This window comes from Lepisma saccharinum, chromosome 4, assembly GCF_977018435.1.
Source record: "Lepisma saccharinum chromosome 4, izLepSacc3.1, whole genome shotgun sequence".
Classification (NCBI taxonomy): Eukaryota; Metazoa; Arthropoda; class Insecta; order Zygentoma; family Lepismatidae; genus Lepisma; species Lepisma saccharinum.
Genome location: NC_139232.1, coordinates 107,776,173 through 107,797,721, shown reverse-complemented (window position 1 = coordinate 107,797,721; position 21,549 = coordinate 107,776,173). Strand labels below are relative to the sequence as shown.

The window sequence follows — 21,549 nt, the reverse complement described above, 5'->3', positions numbered from 1 at the left end:
GGATGAGTGATGATAGGATGAAATTAATGAAGAAACACACACAAAGAACAGGCATGCCAGGATTCGAACCCAGGACCCCTGGCTTTGTAGCATGCTATGATAACCACTCCACCATGGAGGTCGGCTCACTTGATAGGTTTAAGCCATCTACTTACATCATTAATGTTAAGAAATTGGTCTAATAATATCTGTTCTCATTTGGTAAAGCTCTACTTGATGAAGAGTTTGGGAAGTTGCTAAAAAAAACACGTAACACACCATGGTTAATTTGATTTTGATTTGCTTTATTTTACTTCGCTTTTTGTACCACTTTTGGCTAATTTGCGAAGATGGGGATGAGAGATGATATGATGATATTGATGAATGGAGACTCGCAAACATCCATGCTCAGGCCAGGATTCGAACCTGGGACCCCTGGCATCTTAGCACGATGTGCTAACCACTCCACCATGGGGCTGGCACACCATGGTTAAGACATGGAATTTTATAAGTAATGACATAAACTTGAAAAAATCAGTAAATATAAAATGCCATTCTTGTACACTGGGTGCATGTGATTTCTTATAGGGGCGAGCTGATATATCAGCATTTAGGTATTTTGTAGGGTGTGCAAAAATGCAACACAACAAATTATGCAAAATTCGAAGTTTTTGTTTGTTTTTCACCCTTAATACATAAAAACTATTTGATTACATAAGAGGTAGCTAAATGAAACTCTCTTAAATGATTAAAATGCTTAATTATATTTAACTTTGCATCAGCACTGTGTTGCAAAAATGGGTTTTATGATTACATGAGTGCTATTTTAGTGCTCTGATCATCTCATGTGTAAACCTATGAATATTTTAAAGCAAAACTGGGAGATTGATTTGAGATAATTGTAAAGATACGAGGTGTGGCTAGAAAAAAAACTGGACTGATGTTGCTGTTGACAAACAGCAAGCTCGTCAAGGTCAAACGGTGCATGAGTGTATAACGTGATGTCCTGCCTATCGACTGTGTGATTTCCCAGGGTGTGCAGGGCTCAGTTCCGCTGTAGCTTGTCAATGAAGTGAACCGTACAACTGTGCTCCGTCGGAAAAATGTTAAGTGTGAAAGTGGAACAGCGTACCAATGTGAAGTTTCTTATGAAACTCGGAAAATCCGCCACAGAAACTTATGGTTTGTTGAAGGAAGTATACAGAGATGAGTGTTTATCATGCATGCAAGTGTTTGAGTGGTTTCAAAGGTTTAAAGAGGGACGAGAAGTGATTGCAGATGACTCGCGTCCTGGACAGCCGTGCACATCAGAAACGGAATCAAACATTGCAAATGTCGGTGAATTGATTCAAGAGGATCTTTGCTTGAGTATTCGAGCTATTGCAAAGCAACCAACGTTATTACATTAAGGTGCTGACGACCCTTCGTGAGCGAGTAAGAAGACGTCGACCTGATTTGTGGAAAAGCAAGTCATGGATTCTTCATCAGGACAATGCTCCTGTCCATACGGCATTGTCAGTCAAGGCTCTTTTGGCCAACATCCACCCTATTCGCCGGGTATCACTCCATGCGACTTTTTTTTATTCCCAAAGGTCATATCAGCACTGAAAAAAAAACAGATTTACGACTATACGCCTTCATGGCGTAGTGCTAAGCACAGGGGAGCACTTTACCTTTTTTTACCTTTTTTTTTTTACGACCATAGAACCTGTGTAAACAAAAGCGACGGAAGTCATGAGCATGGTTTCAGAAAATGATTTCCAGCATTGCTTCCAGAAATAGAAGATTCGTATGGAGCGGTGTATCAATAGTTCAGGGGAGTACTTTGAAGGGGATAATGTTCGTATTGTACAAAATTACCAATAAAACATTTTGTAGCAACAGTCTGGTTTTTTTCTAGCCACACCTCGTATATCTGTTTATAAATATTCTGAGCAATGTTTCAGTGGTCAAGCTCAATAGGGAAGAATCATCATTGGATGCCAGTTCAGACCTAGACAAAAGTAAAGTTCTATACTGAACGTTCTTAGTTGTATGTGATATGTAATGATCAAATTTACTGATTAGCCCAACTGTGAAAATTTTCTGCCTGCCTGGGTTCAGTCTCTGGGTTCTCGGCCTGTGTACAGGACCGGTGGCAACCCACCATCATGAGGAAATTGGGGAGCTATGAGTGAGTAGCGTAACCCGGTCTCGGAAATCTCGCATAATGGCTTGGGGTTCGACGTGCTGACCCCATCTCAGCCTATTACCAGTTGAAGATTTCCACAGCTCTAGGTAGGATTTTAGGTGGGAGACTGGCAGTCGGGAGATAGGCCAAGGCCCTTACGGGCTGTAGAGCCACGGGTTATTTATTATTATTATTATTATTATCATCATGTTAAGATATGGACCATAGATTGACAGTTTACCATTGTGCTTTCAGGCAAACCATAGAACCACCACTGTTGCAGCAGGCTGCTTTTGATGAGATAGTGTACGAGGTGGATGTGATGAGAAATGTGGCAATGCGTAGAACTCAGGAGGAAAAGGAACTGGAATCCCACCACAAGGAAGATAACAGGCGACCTAGTCTACCTGTAAGCAATAACTAGTATTCATTTAGAAATAGGCAGTGTTATAAGTGAACCGTGTATTGCATATTTTGGTATATACACCTAGTTTTACCATAAATACTATCACAACTTTGGAAAATTGCTTCTTACCTGGAGTTCGAAGTCAACAACTTCCCCAGCGAGCATGAACATGCCAGCCATTACTATTGACCTGCAGAAGTGATAAAATGCTTGTGTTTAGTTTCCATGATGGAATGGGACAATTACAAAAATTGTGCGGCTCTTTATGACACTCCATAGGGTCACTGGATGAGAAGAAACTGTATTCTAAGGGATGCTATTGAAGGAATGGTCGAGGGGAAGATAATGATTCCAAATGATTGAAGACATCAACATAAATGGGTCCTACGCTGCTACAAAGCAAAGAACTTTGGAGGTTGCAAGGAAAGACCTGCCCCTGGGCAGGAAACAATGAATGAGTGAATGAATGAAGGTAGGGAAGTCGGTAGGCGAAATTTTCAAGACCCTTCAGAAGCTTCGAATCTCCTAGAGGTTCATGTATTGTACTATCCAATGTTTCATTGATGCTAGAACAGTGAATGACAGGCCCAGGTAGGGACAGCCACTCACTGAAAGGACTGTGCAACTTGTAAAATCAATGATGGCCCATGAACTGAACATTTCCAAAATGTTCATGTATACTGTATTACGAAGTGACCTAGGATTGAAAACTTACAAATTCAGGTCAGTTTCTCACAGCTGAGTGAAAGTACCATATGGCAATAAAAGCAAAGTGCCTACTGGAGTGTTATGCAGAAAATGGACACAGAAGAATTCTGTTCGTCGATGAAAAAAAACATTTACTGTTGAGGAGGCTTTCAACTTGTAAAATGACAGGGTGTATGTCACAAGTTCACGAGAGGCTAGTGCAAAGGCTCCAAGCATCCTGAAGGCCCATCATTCTGCTTCAATCATGATATGGTAGGGTTGAGTTATGATGGCACCACTGACCTGCATTTATGTGAGAAAAGGGGTAAAAACATAAGCCTGAGTGTACCAGGAGACTGTCCTGGATACAATAGTCAATTATCTCAGCAACTATCTCTTTGATGGTCAGGAGTGGAGCTTTCAGCAGGATTCTGCACCACCTCATAAGGCTCGATGAACCCAGCTGTGACTTGAGACGAATGCACCTGACTTCAGTGCCCCATCAGATTGGAAATCTGGAAGGCCATGCCTCAACTCTCTGGAATACAATTTAAGACATGGCTTGCAAGAAGATGCCCAGTACTGCCAGTGTGAAGTGCTCTCTTGTGAAGGCAGTGGCAGATTTGCCTCTCGATACAGTGCATAATGCAATTGATGACTGACAACAGAGTCTTAGGGCATGTGTGCAAGCATAAGTGGTCATTTTGAACAATGGTTAGTGTTTTGTGTACACAATATACTGTGTAACACACATCCATGGTATATTACAATATCTTGAAGCACCTTCTGTTAATTCATTCAAAACCTTGTGACAGTATTTGTGGTAATACTGGGTACTGTATATGATATATAGTTAGCTTTGAATATTTACGTTTTTAAAAAATTCACATATCATTGGTCACAAAGAAAAGTTGGTTTTCGTTGCAATCTTATGATTGGAGACTAGAGATGGCACAAATTAGACATATGTATCTGAATTAAAGCTTGATAATTTCTGAGAATCTATAGTGAAAAACAAGTATCAGTTCACATACAACACTAACAAACTTTTACCACACATAGAAGACATCAAGCTGAGCATCCTTAGTAAGGAAAAATTTTCATGTTAAGACTTCGTTTCAATGCTACGTGCCCTCAAAAATTACATTCATCAATGGTGGACCAATCGTTGAAGAAACTTAATAGTGATGCTGTGGTAAAAAATTCTAGTCAAGCAACCAAAGTAAGTGATGACAAGGGGACTGCCATATAGATTCACAGTTGCCACTGTCATTTTTTTAATGTTAGGTACCATACTAAAAGCAATACTGCAAATTTTGTTTCGTGGCTATTTACACTGAAGGATGTGACTCTTCATTGATTGCTTACACAGTCTGTCGGTAATTTTCTAAAATTTTGTTTTCAGATAAAATTTATATGGCAGTAGCAACCATGAATCTCTGCCATGTAATTAACAGGCATGTGCAATTTCTTGAGAACGCATAGCATTGAAATGAGACCTCAAGAAGCAAAACGTGACGAAAAGTTTTTGATCTAGATGTCCTCTACATGCTGTTGTTGTAAAGTAATACCCTGTGTATTGTAGTTCACACATATACATATTTTTTATACTTTGATTTTTATTCAACATTAACTAATTGTACCTTGATTATTTCAGGCTATTGCTCTGAATTGCCTGGAAGATGCAGATGCAGAATTAGGCATTGGTGAAGCACAGCCTGTGTCTGGTAGGCTAGAAATACGTGTGCTGGATCGTGCTGAAGGATCAGCAGTTGTGGAGACATGCGATACAATGCTGCAGAGGGGAACGGGACTCGGAATAGTTGAAGATCCAGACCATCCAAGGCCACGAGGCATTCTCAAGAATCGCTCGGATAGTGCCCTTGGAGAGAAGGCCCTTCGGTTATCATTGGGAGTGGAGAATGACATTAACTATATTGTTTCACCACAGCAGCTTCAAGCGAAGGGTCAGCCTAGTTTGTCGGCTAGTGGTGACGGTGCAGTATCTAGATATGACAGTGTTCTTTCTAGCTACCTTGAGTTTTACAGTGCCAAAGTGCGTTTAGATGCCCCCACAGATAGAAGTAATGCACCAGCAAGTCCAGGGTGTAATCAGGAGGATCCATCCATTTATTTCGATGCGGTAATGCAGCCGGAAGATGGGAGAACGAGGGCTGAAACTGAGCATGTGGATGCTACGGAGGCTATATCTAGAAATGGAGACGGCGACTCCTTCGAGCAGGATGATTCAAGGCGCAATGACGAGGAACCAAGACGGACACCACAAAGGCGACTGCCACCCCAGGTAACAACTTGTCTTTCACCCGTTCTAGAAGGGACTGCCTCTCTAGAAGATCTAGATGTCGAGAAAGTGGAGTTGAAATGTCGTCAAGAGATGGCCCAGCAGCAGTCGAAAGATTCATCAACCGTGGACCAATCGTTGAAGAAACTCAATAGTGATGCTGTGGTAAAAAATTCTAGTCAAGCAACCAAAGCAAGTGATGACATGAGGACTGAAGTGAAAACTGCGAAGCAAACCGTGGACAACAGAACTGAATCTAAAACCAGTAAACAAGGTTTTGAAAATGGAACTGAAGTAGTAAGGGATTCATCACAATCTAAAAAGTCTGAGGTGTCTGTGAACCAAGATAGTGAGGCAGCAGAAGATAGTGAAACCCAAGAGTCTCAACAGCAACAACGAGAAAGAAGCCCTAACTTGCCACACCCTCCAAAGAGCAAAATTCCCGTGCCTGTTCGTAGCCCACGATGCAGTTTGTCCGGGCCATTATCAGAGAAAGACGACACTTCCGCAACGGATCCACCATCGGTGCATCCTCCATCGGCACCACAGTCTGGGACCACTCAGGAAATCCATGCAAGAACGCGGCGGTACTCGGAAGAGGAGCGAGCTCAGGCTGCACGTGTGGTAACTTCGTTCCTCAAGCAACGGTCACCTCGAGAAACTGTCCGTGTGAATAAGAGCGGTCGCAGTGACAGTGAGGATAGTGACCGGATCCCTGCAGGTCACATTTTGCGGCGTAGTGTTACCGCACCCCATGTTCCTGGTGAAACACTCGAGAATGGTGAAGGGCCGGATGATGAAGGAATGGGAAATAAACCACATTTTGCGTATCAGCGTAGTTTAAGCACGGAAGAAGATCTGGGTGGATGTACACCGGCGCTGAGGAGGCGACGGCAAAGTGAAAAATACATAACAGATGAATCTCAGCTAAATCTTCGTTTTCATCGAAGACGCAACAGGCCAGTATCTGAAGTGGTTCAGACAAATGAAGTTGCAATGAGACAAAGGTATGTTAACACATTATTTCTTACTTCGTATAAAAATTATAAATAAAATATGGTAGATCTCAATATTTTTGTGTTATTTTGTGGTGACAGTTGTTTCATAAATATTCTGGAGTCACATCCATGAGAATTCCACATTGAAATTAATGTACCTGTACATGTGTAGCACATGTGTGTGGAAAACATTTTATGTATGACCCTATGCAAGGCACATTTTTCCAAACTATATCATCATAATCATGTTCACCTGATCTGACCCCACTTGATTTTTTTTTGTGAGGTCATGTCAAAAGTGTTGTCTGTGAAACACCTGTGAGTAATGTAGAGGAACTCTTGGCAAGAATCCTTGCTTCGTGTGATCTGGTCCGAACGACCTCTGGGATATTAGAGAGGATGCGACAGAGCTTATTGCGATGCTGTCATGCCTGTATCGAGGCAGGGGGACATCACTTTGAACAACTGCTGTAATGATGGCTGCAGTTACTACTCATTAAATCCACTACAGTGATTCTTCTGTGTTTGTTTTCCACTACCCCAGGGATCTTTTATGGTTCCCCTCTGTGGTTTTGGCTTGTAACTTTTGACTGGGGCATTTCAGGACCAGGGTTCCCTATCTCATTTTGTTGCATTTGTTCCCTTCCATCATCCCTGCAAGTCATAACATGGTCACAGAAACACCCTGTATACTTAACTAAAAATTAGGAATAGGAATGCAGGAGATCAGAACTTGATCAGTATCATCTAATATACAGTATACATATTGGTGGATTGCTTTAATGATAAAATTGTCAATTTTACTGTGATATTTCTGTGACTAGGCTATTTTTAGTGCAGTATTAGGCAATTTGTTTTTATTTTGGTGAATATCAAGGTATAATTCATATACTCTAGTTTTGTAACATAAGTTTCTCAATATGTTATTATTTTTTTTTTTTTGTGGGAGTCAAAGCCCATATGGCTACGTACATTGATTAATAAAGTGAATGAACAATTTAGGTTCATCAATAGAATGTAGGTACTGTATCAGCAGTGGTTTCATATCAGCCCGTCCCTACTAGCCAATTTAAACTGAACTATCCATATAAAGTAACTTATAACACAACCACCCCTATCTCTAATCTGTGTTATTCTGTTTTGAGCTACATCTAATGAAATGTTCAGAACCATAACCCATTTGTCACTATTCTCAGTAACTGTTTTGGCGAAGCTTTTAGTGTCAGTTTGTGTGCTCAACCACACAACAATCTCCAGAAACAGAATCTAGGGAATTTTTTTGTTCAGCTATGGGCATAGATCCTGCCAGAACAAAGATATTCTGTTGAAGCAGTGTCGGACATGTTACTTTTTCTGTGACTTTACGTACAAAATATCTGAACTTTGTTGAAATAACATTTTCCTTTCCATGTACATAACCATCCCAAATGTGGAAGCAATACAGATACTATAGAAACACCTTAAATCAATGTTAATATTTTGATGTCACTCATTTTTTGAACACTATTCAGTAGTGTTTGCCATAACAGAAGGTAGCTTTGCCATTGTCTTAAATATATGATTTTGGGAATATAAGTGCATATGAAACATCAGGTTTGCTACACATCTGGACAACAGTGAAATGTCAGGGAATTTTGCAGATTGTCTGGAATTTACGTGCATTTTGGAGTCTGCAAGAGAAAAAGTTGCAAAATGAACGAGCAGTTCACTTCTACTTCTGGATTTGGTTCTTGTGATTCCACTCCAAAAAAAAGATTCAGTTTAGAAATTTGCATCTTTCGTTCTTATGATTCTCAGTCTTGTGCAAAATTATAGTTCCTTTGAATTTCTGTAATAAATTTTCACTTTTATAATACTAGATGTTAGAAAAAATATCAAAGTAAAACTTACAGTCTAGATATCTGATTGATAACTAAAGTACATTGACAATATGATGATAATTATCGGAAAGGTTGGTGAAGATGAGGTTATCGTCTATTATATTATAGATCTTCGTCTTGTTGGCATTTCCTATAGAAGTCCTATATGCAACAAAATTTTTTCTAGATGCTGTGTACTTATAAATGTAACCAAAGAAGCAACATTTTCTACGACACTATAAATCCTCCAGAAAATGAAAAATTGTGTATGGTTTATGAACTTTTTCTGTTGTTTTTATATTGGGAGATCTGTTATGGTGAAATAATGCACCTCTGTTACCTTAGCCTAATTTTATAATCAACCCTGAACATGCTAGAGCTCTGTTATTATTATTTTTTTTTATCTGTTGGAAAATTAAAATGCAACTAACAGTTCCTTTAATAATAATGTCCTTTTGTTCTAGTGACAAATCTACATCGTATCATTTGGATGATTTGATGTGAGCCATTGTGGAACATTAATTTAATGTGGGATTCCATGGTGTGATATGTATACATGCAATTTTATTGTGTGGTAGAACTGTGTGGCTTCTTTGTTTATTTAAAAGCAGTTAATAGTATTTCAGCTTATCCTATAACTAACTGCTTATGAATGCTTAATGCTTATGAAATCAATGATTAACAATCATTGCTTTATTAATACAGTTTGACGATTGTTACACTTTGTACACTAGTTCCCATTTGCATTTTAATCTGATTTATTCTGGTAATACACTCCTCACAAAAAAATTGGAATATTGTTACGTTAGACAATAGGTGATAGGTCTTGAAATGCAATAACACATGGTATCTGTCTGGTGGACGTTCTGGTCTTTTCGCAGACGTATTCCACCGTGTCATATCACCTATTGCCTAACATAATAATATTCCAAACTTGTGCCTAATATAACAATATTCTAAACTTTTTTTGAGGACTGTATTTTCTTCAGGACAGTAATGTTACAAGTACACTAATTGACAGTGCAAAAGTGAAACCTCATTGATTGTAAGTGAAGAGACATGTATACACTCAAAGAATTTTGTATGGGTCAGATTTAATTTTAATTAGGTGTTGTAATCTGAAACTGTTGGTTCAAATTTAATCATAGATTTCGGTTGAAAGTCTCTCAGATCATAGATTTCGGTTGAAAGTCTCTCAGATCATAGATTTCGGTTGAAAGTCTCTCGGTCCATGTATCTTGCAGGATGTGCAAAAATTGCAGTTTGATAGTAAAAGCTAGGTCAGATTTTAAGGAAAGCAAAAGAAAAGAAAAATTAGGCCAAGCAAGCAATTTGGCAGCAAAGTTTTGGCTTTTGGCCAATATTTCCTTAACTTTTGCAGATGTGGGGGAAAATTTCGAATAGAAAATATTCTTCTTGATGGAATGAAGAAATTTGTTTCTATGGTATTTTACATATTCCGAATCAGTAGCTCTGCTTTTAGTAGCTTTATCGGTATCTACAAAAATAAGGTAAATATATCCATAACAAGTGTTTCCACCAGGCAGAAATTGTATCGTTTACAAAGAATTCATGAAATGAAGAAAGCATTGCTGAGACTAAATTTAACATGCCAATGCTCATTTTTTTAAAGATTTTTTAACCAATTTATATTTAATCTTTGGGAATATGGTGGAATTTTTTCTGTACCCACAATTCCTCCTTTGTTGTTATGCCTTATTTCAGAGTAGTTGTACATCTAAGTAAAATACCTAATGCTACAATTTTGCAAACCTATCACTGACAGCTAATTACAGGTATTAACAATGAGGTTTCATTTGTATCTCACTACAAATACTTAATACATGCACATAGTTAAAGAACTAAATGCCATGTTTTATAAATTATATATAATACTTTTTTACTTGAATTTGGTACACAAGTATGTCATATGTACTGTGGAGCCTTCGGCTTTTTGCCCTTCTGTATACTTTTCATGCTTCAGAACTGAAATGCTAGTGGCTAATTGCATTATTGTTTTGCTGTATTAGCAGATTTGAATTTTTTTGCACTACTAAGTAACTATTAATTAAAAGGAATTTTTAATTCAGAATATAAGTGTAAGATACTTAATAATACATTTTTTATATAATATTTTGTTGTTTTTTGGGTAGTGATGGACAATTGTTTTTATTCCAAAGGTAAAGTTTGTTTTTATTATATGGATTTTTAAATTTTTTATGAAATCTTTATTTTTTTTTCTGGTGAAGAATTATTTGTGATTATATTTAAACAGCTCTGCTGTGTTGAATTGGGGATGAGAACAGTTATTGAAGTTGTTTGGTGTATTTTATTTAATTTTTTTTTCATTATAATGTGCTGTGATATTCTTGTTTAAGAAAACGTATACACAGCTACTGAACACAGGACATGAACACCCTCTTTCCTCTGCAGGCCCCGCTCGTCTGTGGTAGTATCAAGCTCAGGACGTGATACATCTCTCCGTGGAATTCCAAGCCATTTGCTCTCTGCAGGTCGAGGGGCAGGTGGTGGGGAGGAGAGCAGTGAGGCTGACAGTGATTCCTCAGGCCCTGTTCGAGCCCCGAATCCACACCCTCCTCTAGGGGACCTGCCGCCTCGAGCCGAAAACGGAGCAAGGTGAGCTCTGGCAATTATTTTTTTTAATACGTACGTCCAGAGCTGGTAGTACCTCATGAATTCGTCCGTCTGTCCGGTTCGTGCACACAGCGCATTGATTCTGTGTATTCATTCAGCAACTCCATATGCATCGAGAAGAATTACAAATGAAAGGAGAGAGATTTCTGTTCAGTAAATATAGAGCTTGCACTGAAACCTTTCAATAGCCCTTGTATGTAATTGTTCTAATTATGCATTGTATACAATGATGGGTTCTACAAGCACAAGTAATGTTTTGACAAGTTTGCACACTCCCTTTGCCAACGCTTTCTTTTAAATCAGATAGGGTTAGATCCTAAAAAAAATCAGGGCTAATAATAAAAAAGAAGTCAGGGAATTTCTTGAAAATATTCTAAACCTGGAAAAGTTGGGAAATATTAAAAATTGTTGTTTTTTAAGTGAACGTGGACTATTTTTTTTGGATCTTAATGTGATGCAAGGGTTCGTATGTAGAAAGATATACCTAAAATAATAATGTTTTTTTCATTCTGCTGGAGTCATTGCTTTCATGTTTCCACTAAAAAATGTTAAACCTGCGGTTCTGGTCTAACATAATGGACATTTTTTGCACACTATTTTTGTAGTCAGTGTTGAGCTGATACCAGTGGTCTAAGTATCAGAAACTATTGTTTCAAATTTAATCATTGATACCACACAATACTTTTCCAGACCTCAAGAACAATTCATTCAAAACCTTGTACAAAAACAATGTTGCAAAGGTAGATTTTAAGATGAATGACAGCAATTTGAATATTCCAATTTGAAACAATTCTTTTGTAGTTTGATAAGTTGTAGTTGCGATGAAATACTTGTATGTTAATATTTTATATTGTTACTGTTCAAACATCAGTATCGGCAAGAATATTGGTATTGGTTAAAAGTAATCCCTAACCTTAAATATTATTATTTTGCCTTGTGAAAGCAGAAATCTTACTCGCTTTTATTTGTAATTTGGTAAAAGCTATTAGCAGTGTGTGCCCAATCAAGAAACAGCATAATCACTGACAAATGATTCCACTCACTGTAAGTCACAGGAATAGATCACGTGGGTGTTTCGGATATTGGATAATTGTGGTGAAAATCTATGAAATTGATGACTGTATTTGTAGAATGATGGTGGGGGGTCTTAGTTTTTACCCATTTGTTTTTAATTATACAAAAAATTAATGTTTTACGATCAAGGTGTCGATGGTTACAGATTCTGCACGTAAACAAAGAGCTTCCGTACATGTGGAGTTCAAAATTCATCCTTACCAAATAATTGGGGACAAGATGGTGTAATGAGCACTATTGAACAGCAATACATTGAATACATTTTTGTCACTACACTATTTACATTAAAAGTTCGAAGGTTAATGAAGGTGAGGGAGCTAAAAGGAAACTGAGATGACCACTGTCAAACCATGCTTCATTTTTAGTGATGTTACGTAGTAGGTTACTGTGCAGCCCAAATACTTCATGACTGGCTCACAGGAATACAGACATTTAAATCGTAAGGTTCTGGACATTAAGAGAGAAACTTGATCTTCATTTTCCTCCCAATCTTGTCTAACTGTGATAATGTGACCACCACTTGCAACACCAATGTTGCCAATTCCTGTATGTAGGACTCTCCCTACTATTTCCTTTGATCTACACAAATTTTTTCAAGTGTCACTGTCAACAGCAGTGATTTATGGCACTGAAACACAAGACATGTGGCTGAAAACATAGCCCCAAGCTATTTTTATCCCATTGCCATCTTGTAAGGAGGAATGTTTGGGGTTTCTGATTTTTATCCACGGAAAAAAAATCTTTGTCGCTATCCCAAAGAGTAAGCACAATTCATTACTAAAGAATTTTAAAATTTTACAAAGTGCTGGGTGTCCAAAATTGATAACTAACATGTTGGGAAGCCCCAAACCCATTGGTCTCCTTTAAATACACAACTGATTTGTTCATATTTTTGTTTGAAGAAACTGGCAACATGGAATGTAGAAAGTTGTTTGAGGGTGGTATATTAAACATTAAAGTACATATTTTACAGCACAAATTTTGAAGGATCTTGCCTCCAGGAAACCACTCAGAGTTCTGAACTTTCATTACTTCATCTGTTCATTTCATATCTAGTTGCTTTAAGTCGGTAAGGATAAATTTCTAACTCTGTTTGTATAAAATTATGCATCATCGTGTTGCATTGTGTTAAAGCAACCATGTAAAGACAATAAGGGGGAGGTTACCTACAAAATTTAGGCTACCATGAAATGTTCAACAATGAGTTGTGTAAAAAATTGCCATTTTTTAAACTCAAAATAAGATAACTCGTTTGAAATGAAATTTCAACTTACCTCTTGTAGTTTTCTGATATTTGTTAACTATGTTTCCACACTACTGACAGAAGCACTGTCCTAAGGTTTGCTGTGTTCATGTAGAGTTGGTGTGTATTTTTACTGAAACATTAGAACATTCTCACACTTGGATGTAATAAAAAAATACACATCAACTCTAAACTCTTCAACAATGGAAAAAACAGGAAACTACAAAAAGTGTGTTAGAAATTCATTTTGTATGCAATGGATCTTACACAGACTTTTAGTAAGAGAACTTGATTCCTACCTTTGTTGTAATAGCTTGTTAACTATAGTCAAATGATTAGTTTATAATACTTACACATGTTTTTATTCACCATGAAACAGCTTAACCTGGCAACCCATGTTTGAGATTAGTAAGCCAAACTTCTCGTATGTATCGTATTTGAAGGGTTCTTTGCGGAAGATTGCTTCTAAGTTCAGGTGCTTACAGTGAGTGGAGTGATCCCTGTATGGACCATGCTGGAGTGTGTGTGTGTGTTGGTTTTTGTGCCTTCATGTAATTCCATCTAACTTAACCATTCCTGCATTATTTTTCACCACCTTCATCCAGTTTTCCATGCATGTTGTTGCTTGAATATTTGTGCCGAGGAAAAAAAATGTTGCGTGTGCGAGCATGAACAGTACAGAAGACAAGGTACTGCCAGCTCTTACTAGAATAAATTGTACTTAATGGTTTATTTTTAAATGGTATTTTGCAAGATTTTTAAACAGGTAAAGCAGTACGATCATAGTACCAGGTGTATAAGCTTAAATCTGCTGTTTTGTAGCCAGAAAAACACATGGTTTGTTCATAGAAAGCAACAAGAAATTTATTCAAAGTACTTGCCCTCACGAGCTACACATTTTGCCCACCTCTCGGGCAATTTGTGGATATCACGCCAAAAAAGTCCTTCTCTTTCGAGACAAACCACTCATCAAGCCATTTTCAGACGTCTGCATACGAATCGAAGTGCTGCTCAGCGAGGGTGTGGCCCATCGACGAAAACATATGGTAGTCGGAAGGGGCCAGGTCTGGTGAATAGGCGGGATGGGGTAGCACCTCCCAGTTGCGTGTCTCCAAGTAGTTTTGGACCAGTCTTGATGTTTGCGATGGGGCGTTATCATGGAGGAAAATCAGCTTGTCATGCCTTTGTTGATAATCGGGCCTTTTGTGACACAGAACACGGTGCAATTTGATCAGTTGTTGGTGGTAGCGGTGGGCAGTGACAGTTTCACCAGGTTTCAACAGCTCAAAGTAGGCGATACCCTGTTGATCCCACCAAACACACAGCATCATCTTCCGGCCGAAGCGATTTGGTCTCGAGGAAGATGTTGATGGTTGGCCGGGATCAACCCACGATTTCTTGTGTTTAGGATTCTCGAAATATATCCACTTTTCATCGACAGTCACAATCCGATGCAGGAAAGACTTTCTTTTTGTCTAGCAAGCAAGATTTCGCATGTGTTTTGGCGTCTCTCCAGCTGCCGATCGGTCAATTCATGCGGCACCCATTTTCCGAACTTTTGAACCTTTCCCATGGCACATAGATGCATGGAAATGGCTGCTTGAGTAACACCCAATTGCTCGGCAAACATCTTTTGCATTTGGGTATCGTCCTCGTCCAAAAGAGCCTGCAATTGATGGTCCTCAACCTTCCTGGGCCGATTTTCACGCTTCTTGTTGCTCAGGTCAAAATTGCAGTCTTTGAACTGACAAAACCAATCCCTGCACGTTGTTTCCAATACATCGCTGTCACCATAGGCCTCCACAAGCATTCGATGCGATTCGGCAGCCGATTTCTTCAATTGGAAGCAGAAAAGCAGAGCTTCCCGCATATGCTCTTTTTCTGCCACAAAACTAGACATGCTTACCACAGGAACACTGTCTGTTGTTGTCTGCACATGCTGACGATGTGCACTGATTCGTGTTGGCAGATGTCCAACTCATACAAACACCAGGTATGGCGGGCCCATGGTAGCTTCATACGCTCACTAACGCCATCTATGAGCAAACAGCAGATTTAAGCTTATACACCTGGTAAATAATATATTGGCTCTTGTATACTTAATGATATTCTGTGCTACATGATTTATGGGACAACAAAGGATATTTTTGTAATACAATTTATGCTCAAATACAACATTCCAGAAAGGACCTAAAGTTTAAAATTGTGATCCGAATCACTGTGCAATGTATCTCCACCAGGAATTGAACCTGGCACTTGTTGATTACAAGGCAAGAGTTTAAATTACCATTCCTGGTTGTTACTTAATATTCCTCCACCTTTGGTCCAACATTACTTTAAAAAGTGACAAATGCAGCGAAAGATGCCAAATTATAGCACTTACTTCTAAATAATGAGAACACAATCCTTCCTCATACTGTTATATCCCCTCCCTTATGAAAATGATACTATTTTTGTAATCAAGAACTTGTGTTTCTAAAGCAAAAAGTTGTACATGAATTAAGGAGATGAATTAACCACTTGCCTGACACATTATTTTACCAAAAATGGTCCATATTTTACACATTTCTTTTATTGTGTGTTCGTAATGTACCGATATCGGCAATTAACGAACAGTAACGAAATTCTATTTTGGGGGTCAAATAAGGTCACAAAACTATTCCAAAAACCTCCATAATTATTAACCCGAGTTAACTTGTACATATATGGAAAGTACTACAAATGTTTGAAAATAGCATATAAACTGTCGAAAATAAAATGCCTTCACATTTTAATGCTGTCCAAGTTTACAGACTGTCACACATACTGTCTCACATCAAATGTTACCCACAGTGTGATAAACCCGAAAGCATTGGCTAACACAGAGTGCAACATCGCAATCTGGCCAATAGTATCTTGACTCGCGACGAATCTTCTTTCCTCTTGCATCACTGGAAAGGCGACAACTACGTAGTGTCACGGGAATCTGGTAGATGGCAGCAGTACCTCGACAAGCTATCTACACCTTCCACCTAATGGCCAAAACGGGAATTAATACCTATTAAAGTTCAAACGAGACTGTCCGGGTAGGCAGAAAAGTGCACTGCAGTTGTACGATTTTAACGAGATAACTCTGGTAAATAATATGTAAAGCAAAAACAAATTCCGAGTTAACTCAGGTTAATCAGGCAAGTGGTTAACCATTCCTTTCCTTTATGAATTGTTTGCCACTTTACATCAGATTAGTACAATGTCATTTTCAGACTTGATAATTTTATATAGTACACTCTGTCAAGAAAAAATAGCATCATTACAAATTTTAAAATGTTTTGGATTCATATCTCTCTATCTTTCCTGCGCAACTTGAAATCGATTGTTTGAAGCATTCATCTGGTATCAGTGTCTCGTGTAGTGTTATTCTTTTGTTTTGTTTAATTTTGGAAACTTCTGATAGAGGGCTTTGCAATCATTTCTGCGTTATTGGCGGGAGTCAGTAATACGATTTATACTAGTGGGGCTTTTGGCATGTTCTATGTTGCAAACGGTGTTTTTTACAGAAATTTTGGTTACGATATCTTTATTTTGACGTTTTCTGACAGTTTTCTTGAAAAACACGGGTAGAAAATGTTACATTTCCCCACGTAAACAATAATTGTTTTTGTGCGTATATGTTCCACATGCAATATTTGATTTTGTTATGAATTCTGCGAAGTGTTCCATATAAACTTAACTGTGGCTTAAATAATAAATATATATTGTATTTTATTTAATTATTAGGAAAATAAATCGCCAAGTCAAGTGAAATCATAAGAACAAGTGAGAATGCCAGAGCAAAATGCTGAACTAAAAATAATGTGATGCTATTTTTTATTTACAAAGTGTAGTTAATTGATATCCGTAAAACTTCCAATCATTCATTCATAAAATTTATCACAACGGCTGTTTTACTATTGTGAACACAGGAAAAACTGAAAATTGAAGTTAAATGTGTGTACACGTACAGTAATTAGGATAAGTATCAAGAATGATTAAAAACGTTGCTTACGGACAGTGTGTCATTTGTTACCACTACTACACCTGGAGTTAGAAAGGTGTATAAGAAAGTAAGAGCAGCAAACCACATTTACTGAAAAAAGTACAGTTCAGCAGGTAGTCTGCAGCAAGTCTGTTGCAAGAGTGCTTGTCCATGCTACCCAAGTATCACACATTGATGTGTAAGAGTTTTTTCAGTAATGTGATCAGTCACTCATTTATTAATTTTCAGTCCAGTTGCATTTTTTCAGTGCAAACATATGAAAAATAGGGAAGTCTTGAGTTTGTTAATTGATTTGGAAAAAAGTTGGGGAATGTAGATGTAACCATGGGCATTGAAAGGTGGGAAGTGGAACTTGTCACACCTTCCCCATGGAATTCTCATTGTGTAAGTTAGACAAAAAAGAAAATTTATATTATTTTGATATTTGATGATGGAAATAAACTTTAGTTAATTAGTATCCCAGCATAATAACAAAAGTTAAAACCGAGAGCTTAAAATTTTTCAGGTCACAACTTCACCTGACCAATTAGTGATTGGTTCTATGAGTTTCCAGAATTCAGTAATGAGATTTTTATGTGAGGTCAGACAGTGTAAACTTCGCGACTGAAATTTCCTGCTTAACAGTTGATTAAATTGTTAAGCTCTGTGGCCTTTATTGCCTTCTGCTATTGTTTAGTTACCTTTGTTCAGTTTCATTCAAAATATCAACTTTCGTCCTATTGTTTCAGGTACGTTTAAGGCAGTTTGGAGGCGTCAATCTTTACTTATTCTAAAACAATAAAGCTAGCTCTTCCATTGTTGGCACCTTTTTAACAATGGATTTTCACACTTATTCCAAATTTATTCTCCTTCCGAATCTCACTTTCTGCATCGTTTGAAGTATGTTGAAACCAGTTTGGTAGCATCCATCTTTACTTGTTCTCAAACAATGAATCTTGCTCCTCCATTGTAGGCATCTTATAACAATGGATTTTCACACTTTATCCAAATTTGAACTTCCTAATCTCAACTTTCTTCACTGTTTCATCCACGTTTATGGCAGTTTGGGGGCATCCATCTTTACTTATTCTCCAACAATGAGGCTTGGTCGACCATTGTTGGCAGCTTTTAACAATGGATTTTCAACAAGTAAAGACAGATGCTCCCAAACTGGTTTCAACATACTTCAATCAAAGCAGAAAGTTGAGATTGGGAAGGAGAATAAATTTGGATAAAGTGTGAAAATCCATTGTTAAAAGGTGCCAACAATTCATTGTTTTTAGAATAAGTAAAGATGGATGCCCCCAAACTGCCGTAAACATACTTGAAACAATAGAAAGTTGATATTTTGAAGGAAACTAAATTGGCATAAAGGATGAAAATGCTTAGTGAAATGGTTCCAACAGTACAAGAAAATTTTTACACTTTATTATTAGGGGGCGATTCTTTTTTGCCGCATAGTGTATGTTGTGTGTGATATTCACTCATCTGGTGTATCAAGTATAAGAGTTTCCAAAAAGGATATAATAATATTATTAATAAATTTATAATGTTTTATTCAATGTAAAATGCATTTGGTATGTAATAATAATTATTATTTTGATTTTATACCATGCGAAAATTTCTGGCCAAGCCCATTAAGATAGCTGTTGCGCTAGTATAGTTGAGGTGCTCATGGTAGCAGAACTATAATCTTTAGGATGCTTTGTCTTTATCTAATGCAATCGCACTTAAACAAGGCTAACCATTCTCTGTAATTTCAGGTGTCGCAGATTTCATCCAATTCCAAATGAGGAACCTGCAAAACTTGCCCGCGAGTCATGAATGAAGCTTCACATTGGATGTCACAACAGTTTTTCCCTGCAAGGCCTCATCTTTCAATTAGCATTGAAGATCATACCAAGTAGGATAAACATAAGGGTTTCGCTGTATCTTGTGCAAGAGAAGCAAGAAAGCCAGTACTACACAGACAATGATGATGAAACCAGGATATTCTATTAGGAAACCATTGTTTTTTGTGGTTGTGAAGTTATTTTTATCTGAGGTGCTTTATCATTGAACAGTTCTGCTGCTGACTTCTTGATCTACTTTACCTAGAAAAAAGCTGAAGAAAGAGGTGCTTTTGTTTTTGCCAATGTGATTTTTATTTTGAAAACACAAAAAAAAAATATTAACTCATCAAGGCTTGACATGGATTCTAGTGTAACTTTTTCTAAAGTTTTGATGAACAATTTCTCTTGTTATCGTGTGAAAACTTTCAGAAGTTCACATGATGGAAGTATTTTGTGAAGATACACGTTTCACGATGGAAACCGGAAAGGAGTTGTGACAGTAAGACAACAGGGAAGGATCTCGTAGTTTCTTTGTTGCTCAGTCTAGTCAAAAAAAAAAAATATGCAAGACTGTTTTTTCAACTTAGCCAGACTAAACCCACTGCTGTGATTGGATGCTCTTGAACAGATATTTTTCTCTTCTGCGAGCAAGAAATTTGTCCCAAACGCCCTTAGTTAATCTCCTGTCAGAAAACTTATCTAGTCCGTTATGAGCCTGTATATAGTATAGGTTACCACTGAGAGATATTTTACGTTTTTCTCTAATGCAGTCGTGGCAGCTCAAGACAACAGTACTCCATATCCTCTTCAACATAAATGTTGTAATAGAGGTTACATAATCAGCTTTAGAGCATTTTATTTTAAAATTGAGACATGAATAGGTCTAAAATGGTGCTGAAAGGTAACTAAAAATTAAAACCTAATTCTCTAATTGATCAAACAGGTGGCTTGTGTAGGTTTCTCCCTTCATAGTGTTGACAAACAAGAGAGTAAAGGTGATTGATATTTCAAAAAGATTTTCTGCAAATTTTTACACAGGAATATATATATATATATAGTCAGAGATTTGAGATGAGCAAATGAAGTTTGTTTTATTTTAGCCAATGGAGTTCTATAATGTGAGATGGTAGATGTGTGTGTACAGCTGTAGTTTTATGTATTCCTCGTCCAAGCCATATTGTACATAATGTTCATGGAATATTGTATATTTTGTTTTTATTTATTTAAGTCAAAATTAAAGCTTTGCATTATAAGCAAAATAATGATAATAAAAGAATAATATATATATATATAAATGGTGTATTTTTGAAAAGTGCATTATTATTAACTCTGATGTGAACAGATAATAAAGAAATATATTTGCTGTGATTTAATAAAAAAAAAGTAATTCCTGTCATATACTGCTATTGTTTGTGTACTTGGAAACAGTGTATAAATTTGTTTCTCACAAAATGTACTACCAGGTGTGCCGGTTAATAATTCTTAATTTCGTCGCTGGATGGCGCTGGAAGCAAGGGTTGGTGCACAGTCTCAACTGTTACGTTAGTGTGTTGCCAGGACAGTACCTGTCAAAATGCCATGGATGTGCAACCGAGTGCAAGTGATCGTGATATTGGGTTTGTGTGGGAAACATGTTGACCTTCAAACCAAATAAGGAGCATGTTCAATCAAAAGAAAAACGCGAGTGAAAGCCATCGTATCCTTGTGTAAACGTACGGTGACAATGTCCTGACTCAAGACCCATGTGTTCGTTGGTTTTGACAATTCAAAAGTGGTGATTTAAACTTGAAAGACAAAGATCGCCCGGGCCAGCTGAAAAAAGTCCAAGATGCCGAATTGCAAGCACTGTTGGACGAAGACGATACGCAAATGCAACAACAACTGGCAGAGAAGTTAAATGTTGGTCGCCAAACCATATCTGATCATCTTCATGCCATGGGAAAGATCCAGAAGGCAGGAAAATGAGTCCCACATCATCTGAACGACAGACAAATGGAAAAGCGAAAAATGGTGTGTGAAGTGTTGCTTTCTCGGCATGAAAGAAAGTCTTTCTTGCACCGGATAGTGACTCGGGACGAAAAATGGATTACTTCGAGAACCCAAAATGCAAAAAGTCATGGGTTGACCCAGGACAACCTTCAACATCGACCGCAAAACCGAATCGCTTCAGAAGGAAGACAATGCTGTGCATTTGGTGGGATCAGAAGGGTGTGGTGTACCGTAAGCTTCTGAAACCAGGTGAAACAGTGAATGCCATGCGCTACCGTCAACAACTCATCAATTTGAACCATGCATTGGTCAAAAAGTGCTCAGATTGGGCGACAAGACACGGAAAAGTGATTTTGCATCA

General features: G+C 37.7%; 1 protein-coding gene across 10 annotated transcripts in view; it reads left to right on the top strand.

The window, feature by feature from the left end:
* Asator (tau-tubulin kinase asator) overlaps positions 1 to 20,714 on the top strand; it is a 171,799-nt gene extending 151,085 nt beyond the window's left edge. For 5 of the 10 annotated variants that reach the window (XM_083121067.1, XM_083121065.1, XM_083121073.1 and 2 more), the window contains exons 16-19: positions 2,405 to 2,558; positions 4,900 to 6,551; positions 10,835 to 11,038; positions 19,131 to 20,712. In XM_083121067.1, coding sequence (XP_082977193.1) covers positions 2,405 to 2,558; positions 4,900 to 6,551; positions 10,835 to 11,038; positions 19,131 to 19,191 — 2,071 coding nt within the window. In that variant the 3' untranslated portion in view covers positions 19,192 to 20,712. Of the gene's footprint in view, positions 1 to 2,404; positions 2,559 to 4,899; positions 6,552 to 8,865; positions 8,943 to 10,834; positions 11,039 to 19,130 lie in introns of all 10 variants that reach the window. The other 5 variants (XM_083121069.1, XM_083121070.1, XM_083121075.1 and 2 more) reach the window with 4 other exon arrangements.
* The last annotated feature ends 835 nt before the right edge of the window (positions 20,715 to 21,549 follow it).